The sequence below is a fragment of the Narcine bancroftii genome, chromosome 4 (assembly GCF_036971445.1).
Source record: "Narcine bancroftii isolate sNarBan1 chromosome 4, sNarBan1.hap1, whole genome shotgun sequence".
Lineage (NCBI taxonomy): Eukaryota > Metazoa > Chordata > Chondrichthyes > Torpediniformes > Narcinidae > Narcine > Narcine bancroftii.
This window is the reverse complement of record NC_091472.1, coordinates 100,625,247-100,636,895: the sequence shown is the minus strand read 5'-3', so window position 1 is coordinate 100,636,895 and position 11,649 is coordinate 100,625,247. Positions and strand designations below refer to the sequence as shown.

The window sequence follows — 11,649 nt, the reverse complement described above, 5'->3', positions numbered from 1 at the left end:
GCAACCCGAGCTCTGAGCGCGGCCACGTGCCCAACACCCCTCACGTGACTTCGCCTCTTTCAGGCAACTCTCCGCGCGGCCACAGGCCTATCAGAGCGGCGGTGGTGCCTCGTGTTACGTCGGCTCACGTCGCGTGCGGAGTTCAGGGTGGGCGGAGGAGGAGAAGAGTTTAAGGGGAGGGAGGGGTGGCGGAGGGGGGTGGGGGGTGAAAAGAGCCAGGGGGAGGGTGCGTTCCGGGCATGAGCGCAGTGGAAAGATGGCGGGCTCCGAGGTTGATGCGGACGTTAGGAAGCTGATGTGCAATCTGCGGCAATTGGGCAACGAGCTGCGGGAACTCGGCGTGTCCGTCCAGTCGTCCGGGGATTACTGCCAGCGCTTCTGCCAGGTGAATGGCTGGGGCGGGCGAGCGTGAGGAGGGGAGGAGGGCCTTGGTGGCTTTAATTAGTGGAGCCTCCCTCCTGCTGTATAAATATGTGGTGGCGGGTAGCGGCTCGGCATCGCCGTACTCTTTGTTAATTGTGGCGGGCAATTTTCCACCTCGGCCTTGCGGGCCTTCTCCAGGAGCCGTGCCGCTTTCCCACACAGCTCTTTGTTTTCCCCTTCTTTCTTTCTCTTTCCCCCCCCCTCCCCCCTTAATTCTTCCTCTTGCGGCGCCGGCGTGGTCGCTGCGCAATCTCTTAATAATAAAAGAAGGCGGCTGCGAGCCGGAGAAAACGGAGATTGTAAATAGCGAGAGGGGGCAGGGATTGGCGTCACTATCAACACAGCTGATTGTAAACTGGAGTCTCAAAACGCTTCCACATCCTCACCCCTCCCCTCTGATTTGACCCACTTCTCGCCAGCATGTGTGTTTTTAATATCGTCCTACAATTTGAGAGCAACGACAGGAACAAGTACCACTAATGGTATGAATTTATTTTCACGCCCACCTCCTTCCTTGATTTGTTTTCGAATCTGAAACACTCAATATAGATACTTAATTCAGGGTGTCCGACTTGTTCCTGGGTTTGTTCAGTTATCCAAGTTTTGGAGGACAAATTTAGTTTGATCTAAAGTGTTAAGATTGCGTTTTTAGAGTGGAAGTTGCAACTTGAGGCCTCGAGATGTCTATACTTCAAAGGTTTACGATTTTAAAAAAAGTGATCAGACTTGAACAGAGATCTAACTGCATTTAATATTTGTGGGAAAACAAAAAAATTGCAAATACTAGAAATTTAATGCAGAATGCTAGAAATAATCGGTTGGCAGTCGTTGCAAAGAAAGAAAGCAGTTTAAGTTTCAGGTCATCAACTCTGAGGCTGAAGATGGGTTGTCGAATGTATCTGTTTAAGAATAGCTTTGGCCTGAGAAGAAAGGTGTTCTAATGCAAATTACAAAAAAAAATGTGTTGAGTTTTTGTCACAGAATACCGAGTTCTTCAGTGAACAGACTAACAGATGATCTCTAACATTCCTACACCTGTGTAAAGATTTGTTGAGTAGGGTGACAATCAAAAGGAATATTAATCAGCACCAAGCAAGGGGAGTATGATAACAGAATATGTTAGCGTGCAGGGAGAGTATGTATTGAGTCATAGGTTGACAATTATCAAGTGGTGCAACCATATTATGTTGTTTATCAACATGCTAGCCACTTACTGTGTAGATAAATAACTTTTTTTAAAAATGAAGTTTATTTGCATAATACAAATGAATGTGTTATGAAACACAATTTGTTAGTTTTGAAGAATGGTAATTGTGTCCTTGATATCTGGATTTTTAAATTATTTGTGTAAAGAAATGCATGGTGACTTGTACATTTTGTTATTCAAGCCTTGGGTTATTTTTACAGCACTTCTGTTCTCTACTTGTGTAACTACGTGATCAATGAATACTTTTCCTTGTCCGACTATTTGATAAACTCCAACTATCTAGCAATTGCACTTTTGATTTCCATTCTGCCTGGTATGTGACAGCTGGTACCAACACTACTTATTATTTTCCCTTAATTTTTGCTTTACTAGTTAAACAGATTTGATTTATTAGACGAAAACATTTTGTCAATATTTGATGTAGAAAGAATTGAGATTTTTAGGCTTTGGCTGCACTGCAGTTTTGTTTATATTATCATGTGTTAAGTTATCCTGTACTACTATGCTATAGTACTCGTCACATGAAGCTTGAGTTACTTGTGGGTTTTGGGGGAAAAGTATGCAATGAAGAATAAAATACCCAAAGCAAATCCCCTATTATGAAGAAAAATGTGATTGACTTTTGGCCAATATAATGAAGAATTTATTGTAAAGTAATCTTTCAGCTGCTCCCGTCAGCGAAGAGATGCAGGAGTATCAGAGCCAGCACCACCAGGCTGAAGAGCAGCTTCTTCCTATGGCCAGTGAGAATGTTCACATTAGTCATTTGAGACTCTCGTATTCATAAAGCAAGATTTATTTAATACATAGTATATCTGAATACTTGTCCTGCATTTATATTGTTTGTCTGTATGTATGTTATATCTGGTTGTGTGTCTGTATATTTTGTACTGGGGAATGCTGTTTTGTCAGGTTGTCCTTATGTAATCAGATGAGAATAAACCTGTTTTGACCTATTAATTTGTTACGGGAAAAAATCTTGTTGCTTTATTCACAAGAATGATTCCTGGAATGAAGGGATTAGCGATGAGGAATATTTGACAGCTCTTGCACTGAACACCTTGGAGTACAGAAGCATATTGAATGTGTGGACAGATTAGATGTGGCAAATTTGTTTCCCATGTTGGGGGACTCGAGGACAAGAGGGCACAATTTCAGGATTGAAGGGTGCTCATTTGAAATAGAGATGTGGAGGAATTTCTTTAGCAAGAGAGTGGTGAACTCTGGAATTTGCTACCACAGGTGGATGTGAAGGCCAAGTCATAGGATGTATTGAAGGCAGAGATTGATAGGCATATGAGTAGTTAGGGTATCAAAGGTTATGGGGAGAAGGCAGGGAAATGGGACTGAGTGGGGAATTGATCAGCTCATTATGGGGTGGCAGAGCAAAATTAATGGGCTGAATGGCTATTTCTACTCTCTCTCATGGTCCTCATCAATATAATTTAAATTTTCTTTTATGCTGTTGTATATCCCAAAGGATGAATCTGCTTCTGTGCTAAAATGAAACATTTAAATCAGCAATTTACTGCACAGAACGAAAGCAAAACTATGGCTTTGGTTTTGTGTTTATTTGCAGTACTTCTCTTTGGCTTGGCTTCGCGGACGAAGATTTATGGAGGGGTATGTCCACGTCTGCTGCAGGCTCGTTGGTGACTGACAAGTCCGATGCGGGACAGGCAGGCACGGTTGCAGCAGTTGCAAGGGAAAATTGGTGGGTTGGGGTTGGGTGTTGGGTTTTTCCTCCTTTGTCTTTTCTCGGCGAGGTGGGCTCTGCGGTCTTCTTCAAAGGAGGTTGCTGCCCGCCGAACTGTGAGGCGCCAAGATGCACAGTTGGAGGCGATATCAGCCCACTGGCGGTGGTCAATGTGGCAGGCACCAAGAGATTGCTTTAGGCACTCCTTGTACCTCTTCTTTAGTGCACCTCTGTCTCGGTGGCCAGTGGAGAGCTCACCATATAACACTATCTTGGGAAGGCGATGGTCCTCCATTCTGGAGACGTGACTTCGATGCTTGTGGACTCTGCCAGCTCGAGTACTTCGATGTACTAAGAATAGTGTTTCTGCCATCCATGTAGCTTATGATCCAATATTTTATAACCACAGGTTTTCAATGTTAAAAGTTACTTTCTCTATTATAATAGGCAAGGGAGCTTTACTTTCTACATTTTTCTATTTCTTGAGCTCTGTAATTTTGGTTGAAGATAGCATCAGTACAGATGGTAATCTGATTTGGAATTCACTATGTATAATAGATATTAGTGTAAACATTTGCGTGTTATAGCTGTTTTACTCTCACAAATCGAGGATGAACTTGTATTGCCATACAGTTTCTTCCAGCGTTACAGAGATGAATTATCATGTACATTTACTTTCGTTAGAAATCCTTTCATGGCTAGACAGTTTTTAATCCACTAAAATGGACCATCTTTGATCTAGTTATCTATGTATTTGTGGAACTTCAAACATAGGTCTTTTTTTGTACAGCAGGTGTCTCCAATAATTAAGGCTAAAGAATTATAACAAAATCTTCATAAAATGGCTGTAATTCCTGCATGTCTTAAAGTCCCATCTTGGCTCCTAGTTGCAAAAAAAAAGCCTGATGTGCATTTTATCTAATGTTTCCATTTGACTGTTGCCTGTGATTTTAATTATTTATTTGCAAACATGACAAAATTTCAGAATCTTAATGAACTAATATTTTTATTAAAGTGTAATATTATGAGTAACTGACAATTTATACCACCAATAGTATTACTTTATTCTGTGAGAATATTGGTCACAAAGGTATCCGTGAAGGGGAAAAAAATAAAACCATTCCTTTTATTGGCCTATATTTGCTGCTTAAAATTGTATCCTCTTTTAAATTTAAACTAAATATCTCCACAGTTTTGGCTGTCTTTATAACCTCTAGCTCAGCAATCCTTTTGAGTTAAAAATCAAATGGCTGGAAGTGCTCTCAGATCAAGCAGAAACTGGTGGCAGTTGAGATATCTGCTTTCTTCCAATTCCAACCAAATTTGTATTTGGCAGCTATTGCAATAGAAAGCCAAAAGTTATCATTCCTTTAAGCACATCCATATTTTTAGTGGCCTTATATGGGCAACTGGACCTTCAAATACCTCGGTCAAAAGTTTGTTTTCAGTAAGATGCTCTTAAAAGTCTTCCACTTTGACCCACAATTGCCAAAGTGTAGTTTGATATGATTTTTGGTATTTGGTACAATAAAGATGCTATATATTGTGATTAGTTATTATATACTGCATATAGTTTGGTTACCAGTATGTATACATTTTCTACCCAGCATCTGTTGTTTAGGTCACCAAATTCCTGTTTGGTCTTCACATGCCTTGAGACCTCTCCATCGTTACCACTTTAAATCAGTGACAACAATGTTGCATTTTGCCCGCTCTATTTAAAATGTACTTTCTTTGTTCTGGTTTGTACCCTTCTCTTGTTGCAAAGTAACCAATTTCATTACAATGGAACTGCAAAAAACAAGGTAGAGAACTTCAGTAGGCAAATTAAATTAATGTTTATTTTACTTTAGCAGTAAGAATGGAACTAGATTCTGGTCTTTGACTGGTGGAAACATAATTACCTCATGTATCTAGATTTTCTCTATTCAAGTGTTTTTACACAATAACTTTTTTTAACCAAATTGCTTCGTAAATTCTAATTTATTTTGGAATGTCTTCCATTTTGAACAACTTAGCATTTCATTTATTTTCAGACTTTGCTTAAGGATCAAGTCTTATTTACTTAGTTGGAGTTGCATGAAATTACTTTATTGAATACCGGTCTCTCTCATTTTTTAAAAAAAAAACTGCATAAAAAGAGCATAAAACAGACATGCTAGATGATGGAGGAAGTTTGTGAATCTTCTGTGGTTGATGTAGTAGTCATGTTCCCGAAAGTTTGCTGAATGGAAAATATCAACTTGGATTTTGATGGCTTTGAGCAGCAGTTGAAACACTTGTGTTGTCAAGTTTGTGCCGACATGTCTGTAAGTCTGAATATTTGACCATTATCCTTTGTACAATGGAGATTTTCCAGTTGCAAGGAGTAAGTCGTAGGGGTTTTAAGATCTTAATTATTTTCAGGTGGTTGAATTTCTAAATTTTTTAAAAATACATTTTTACCCTAAAATTGACACTTTTTAACACATGTGGATTTGCTGTCAACAATTTTCAGGAACTTCAGGTGGAGCTTTTCAGAGCTTGGCTGGGTCTATTTATATTATGAGAAACCTCAGCATTATGCCAGGTTTTTCTTCCAGCAAGATTACCTTTCCAAATGTGGGCAGGGTAGTCCATGATTTACAGCATGGGTTAGCAGGGATTGTGGGCAGTGGACCTTGCTCAGTACAGTCCAGCCCATGTAATTTGTGTTTGCAATGCACTGTGCTTGAATATAGTAGCCTTTTCAGGTAATCTTAGATTTTTGGCACAGGTTGTATGTAGCATGCTTACTTTCAATGGTTGATTTTTAAATTGTCTTTTTGTTTCTCTTCACCACCCCACCCCCCCCCCCAATTAATTAGGCACAAGCATAGATTACGTTTATCTAATGATGAGAGGAATAGTGTTCGGAAACTGAACTGATAAATTTTTAGGTGTGAATGGATAGGCACTTGTATTGTTCTACCCATTAACCTTTTGTAGCTCGATGTGAGTATTTGTTCCACACCTTATTGTGTCCATGTACCATGAATAATCTTCAGAAAATAAACATTTAGTAATTGAGTTAAATGATGTTTTGATGAATGAATCATTTTACATGCTTGAGAGAAGAGAGCATTGGAAATATTTATCTTCATCTTTATTGTGTCAGGCTGGCCTATATAAACAAAATCTAGTACCATGTAATTTTGTATCTGTTACTAAAACTGCACCGTGTCCTGCGTTTGTTTAAGATCAACTTTTGTAACACTCTTGCAATGGAACTATTTGAATTGTTTGTTTACAAAGCTGAGCAATGTTCTGTTGTCTTGATGTTTATCCACTACATCTTACAGTAATTATTTTTGTTCAATTAAGTTTTCCAGGAATTGTCCTTTATGAATACCTAATTAGCCTATTCATAGAGCTAAATGCTAAGTCCTTGTCTGGAATATTAAGCAGTTAATTCAAGTACACCTTTAAGTGTTCAGCATATCATTATTATACAATCACAGGACGGTAAAATACTATCAAGCCCTAATGATTTTTGAAATCAATTAATTTTGTAAATGTTAAGAAATCTTGTAATATATCACATGTCAGAAGACTGATTTTTCTATTCCTCAATTGTATCTATGATGCTCAAACCCAAGGGCATTGTGAAGAGAGTAATGGGACTGATCCTCTGGTCCATAGGACTGGAAAAAAAAATCATTGACTTAAAGTGTATTTCATAGAGATAATTGTATGTAAAATTAAGATTTTTTTAAAAAACACCTTGACTTACCTGAATGGATGAAGTGGGCCTTTCCTTTCTCCATGTATGAAAATCAGTAAATTTCTTGTTTGCTAGCAGAAACACAATTTGTTCTTAAAACTAGCCAAAAATGAATTTGTGGATATGGTGTATTTGAATTTCCAAATTTGCTGTAATGCAAGAACCTAAGAATTGAGAGCAGGAGAAGTCCCAACTGGCCCATCAAACCTGTTCCACCATTTAGTAAGATCATAGTAGATCTGGCTGTGGACTCTGCTCAATTGCCCACGTTTACCCCATAACTCTTAATTCCCCTCCTATGCAAGAATCTGTGTCATAAATATATTTAGAGGTTTTTTTGGGCAGAAAATTCCACAGATGACAATACAGGCACATGATTCTTTATCTGGAGTTCTTGGGGGACAGTGTTCTGAATTTCGGACTTTTCAGATTTTGGAAAGCCAGATTTAAGCCCACCTGAATTGTGCTGCTGTTTCCCCCCACCCCCCTCGGCTGCCCGACTCACGCTGCTGGTCTCTCTCCTTACTTGCCAGATTTTGGAGCTTTCTGCATTTTAGATGTCCAGATAAAGGATCGTGTACCTGTATTGTCATCTCTGGAATTTTGTGCCCAAAAAAGCCTCTTTAATTATATTTAGGACACAGATTCCTTCTACAATGAGTTTATCATTTGTTTAGAATTTATTGCCATACATGTATAGGCTTCATTCTCTCTGTGCCAGATTCCCACAACGTTCAATTGCCCAATCTTTCAAAAATGTGTCTACATCCATTTAAATATTTCTAATGAGCTCACCTCAAAATATTGAATGAAGATCTACCGGGACCAATGCCTGAAGATGGCGCACAAAATCGGTGAACCGGTGTGGACTCGAAAGGCCAACATGGCCTGTTTCCGCTCCGTAAATGGTTATATGGTTATATGTATAGAATTTTTTACTTGCATTTGGGCAGGTTCTATGGTCTAAAATGCATTAAAATAAAGGAAAGAGACTAAAATATAACTGTGGATGCTTATTTACAGTAAATGAGCATGAAATGAACAGGTGCAGAAAGTATATTTAGTGGTGTCTCAGCACATCAAGACCTTGATGTTGGAAAGAAGCTGTTCTTGAACCAGGAGATGCTGTTATTCAGGCTTGTGTATATTCTATCTGAAGGTACTAGTGAAAAGCAGTTATGATCGGGGTGATGGCAAACTTCAAGGCAGCATCTCACATAGATTTCTTCAGTGCGTGGGAGGTCGGACCCCATGTTGGATCTGGCTATGTTTTCCATCTTCTACATTCCTGGCTTCTTAAATTATAAATCCAGTCTTTGATGCTACCAGTCAGTATACTTTCAACAGTCCATGTAGTTGATAGAATATTCAATGACATGCCAAATCGTTGGCTTCTTAGAACGTGGAGGCTTTGATGTTTGTTCTTCATGGTTGCCAAGAGGTGCTGGCACCTGTCACTATACTGGGGAAAAGTAGTGTCCCTCATCTCCATCCTATATCTACTCTCCTGAATCTTGAGGTTATGTCCCCTAATTATAATCTTGTCTACTAGTGAGAACAGCATTCTTGCCTCTATCTTGTTTATCCCTTAATTTTTTTAGATTTTCTAAATTCCAGTGAGTATGGTTCCAGGCAACTCTATCTCTCCTCCCAGGCTAATTTCTAGAATCAGCTTGGAGAACCTTTGCACTGACCCCAAAGCCAATATCTCCTTTCTCAAGTAAGGAGACACAGTTGACCAGGTGCCCTGTATCAAAGCCTTTCTGTTCTTGAATTCAATCTCTCTGTAGCAATGAATGTCAATATTCAATTTGCATTTTTAATGCATCCGCAAATTGACCTTTCAAGAACCTCCATTTCTCCACTCAACCCCACTACCTGGTCTTCTCCCCATAACTGTTGAATCCCTGGCTAATCAAGAAACTATCAATCTGTCTAATGACCTGACCTTCACAACTGCCTATGGCAACAAATTCAACCTATTTGCCATCCTCTGGCTGAAGAAATTCCTATGTATTTCTGTTCTCAGCAGACACCCTTCAATCCTGAAGTTGTGCTCTCTTGTCCTAGTTTAGGGTTCCCCAAAATGGCCACTAATACGGGGGTGTCATTTAAAATCACGCCAATGGCAGTGTCGGCTAATGGTGGCCGCCATCTTGTATTTGCCTTCATTGGATACTGTAGTTGAGAGGGAGGACGGACAGAGGCATGAAGTACCTTCAACACCCTTCCTTCCACCCACTTCCCCCCCCCCCCCCAAGCAATGGGATTCCATGCCTGGGGATCGATGAGGTCCATGTAGTCCCTAAATGGGTCAACAGTCTTTATATAAAAAAAATGGAGGACGCCTGTCCTAGACTCTCAGCATAGGAAACATCCTTTCTGCATCAACTCTGTCCATGCCTTTCAACAGCTAAAATACCAGGTATACCCTTCTTTATAAATACTCGCTTTATGCAAATTTGTTTTTTTACGAAGAAACCTGTGTTCACTTGCTGAAAGAAATTGAATGGATTTTCACCTTGAATAGTAGTGAATGGGTCTTCGCTTTGTCATTTTGACTTGGGAAAGGTTTCATCAGAATGTTGTACTTTTGTAAAGGTATACTTTTGTATACCTATATTTCAGATATTTTCTCTTCCCCCCCCCCCCCCCCATTCTCCTAAATTCCAATGAATACAGGTCAAGAGTTGTCAACTGCTCTTCATATGATAACCTTTTAATTCCTGGAGTCGTCCCAGTGAACCTCCTTTTGTACCCTAGCCAACCTCACATCTTTTCCTAAATGCAGAGCCCAAAACTGCTCACAGTAGTCCAAGTGAGGTCTCACCAGTGCCTTGTAAAGTCTCAACATCACATCCCTACTCTTCTATTCCTCTTGAAATTAATGCCAGCATTGCATGAGCCTTTTTCACCACTGTCTCATTATGCAAATTTACCTTCAGGTGCTCCTGTACAAGGACTCCAAGGTACCTTTGTAACTGGGCATTTTTAATTTTCTCCCCATTTAAAATATAGTCTGCCCATTTATTTTCTATCAAAGTGTATGACCATACTCTTTCTGACATAATTTTATTTTCTAATTCTCTACCCATGCACCTAATCTGTCCAAATCCTCCTTCAGCCTCAGTGTTTCCTCTACACTACCTGCTCTTCCACCTACCTTCATGTCATCAGCCATGTAGCTGGATTGCTGTGTCTAGAATGGGGTCCTGAAGCCACATTTCTGATAACCAGACCACAGCAGCCTTGCAGTCCTTTATATGAAGTCTCAGGTCACCGAGTTTCTTCTCGAGCAATCTTGCATTTGCAAGTAAGATCATCGTGAGCTTGGGGCTGAAGTGGTTAATTCTTTGTCTAACTCCCTTGCCCATTTTCTGTCTTCCTACTCAGCACTTCTGACTACCTTTCTCGAATCTCCTATGGACTCCCTCGTGTCTCCAGTATTCCGCTTCGCGGTGTACTGCAGACTGGGCTCTCTTGCTTCAAGTTAAAACTGTTCAATATCTTGTGTTGGATCCTCTAGTTTGAAATTCCATGTTGTGCTTCCTTTTGTTTCATCATAAAGAAAACCTGTTGGGTCAGAGCTGAAGTGACCACTGCAACCTCGTGCCTTGCCATTTTTTATCAGCAAATTTGGATATGCAATGCCTCACTTCATAATCATTAATGTATAAAGTTGTAGGCCTGGCACTGACCTCTGCTGTACTCACTCTGGGCTCTATTGCCAACCAGAGAAATACCATTTATCTGAACTCTCTCCCATTCATTGGATAACCAGTCTTCTGTCCATGTCAAAACATTATCCCATCTCTGTGCATCCTTGTGGATAACTCTTTTGTGCTGTACCTTTTTTTTAAACTTTATTTAAGATTTTATAACATGAATAACATATAGGATTACATTAAAAAAAATTAAGAATAAAATAATAAAATTACAATACAGTATCAGTAATCTAAATAAACTATACCCTCCCCAATAATTATTACACATTAAGAACCCAACTCAAATTAGTCCAACCCCCCCTTTCCCCCCCAAAAATAGTGAAGAATTAATAAAGTTAATAATATATGTGAGAAAAAAACCCACTTACAAAAAAAACAAAAACATAACCGATTTAAAATACTAACAAAAAGAAAAGTAATTAATACTAAGATATCAGACTTAAAGAACATATTTAATTCAAACTTAAATGCATATATTTAACAAACGAAGTTAAGATGAAACATATATTTAACTCAAACTTAATATAAAAAAATTAGTAAAGTTAGTAACATTATCTATCAAAAATTCTTAAACAATAATCAATTCTTAAAAAAAATTGTAGCATGAAAAAAAACTTTCTCTATAGAGATAAACCTTCACAAAACTTCACATCTATCATCATATTAGTCGCATAAACCACCATCTTAAAACAAAATTCAAACCTCATTAAGCATTGTACAATTCAGTACTCTTCCACCATTTTTCCCTTTTACTCTTGAATAGTTATCCAATAAAAGCTCCAATATCACATTTAAATATCCCCAATCATTACGTTAAAATTCAGATATCCAAATAATAAAAACACATCCTCAATGA

General features: G+C 39.0%; 1 protein-coding gene across 1 annotated transcript in view; it reads left to right on the top strand.

The window, feature by feature from the left end:
• The first annotated feature begins 204 nt into the window (after window positions 1–204).
• Window positions 205–11,649, top strand: part of znf292b (zinc finger protein 292b) — a 210,965-nt gene continuing 199,520 nt past the window's right edge. Inside the window, exon 1 of the mRNA XM_069932209.1 lies at window positions 205–385. Coding sequence (XP_069788310.1) covers window positions 257–385 — 129 coding nt within the window. The 5' untranslated portion in view covers window positions 205–256. The remainder of the gene's footprint in view (window positions 386–11,649) is intronic.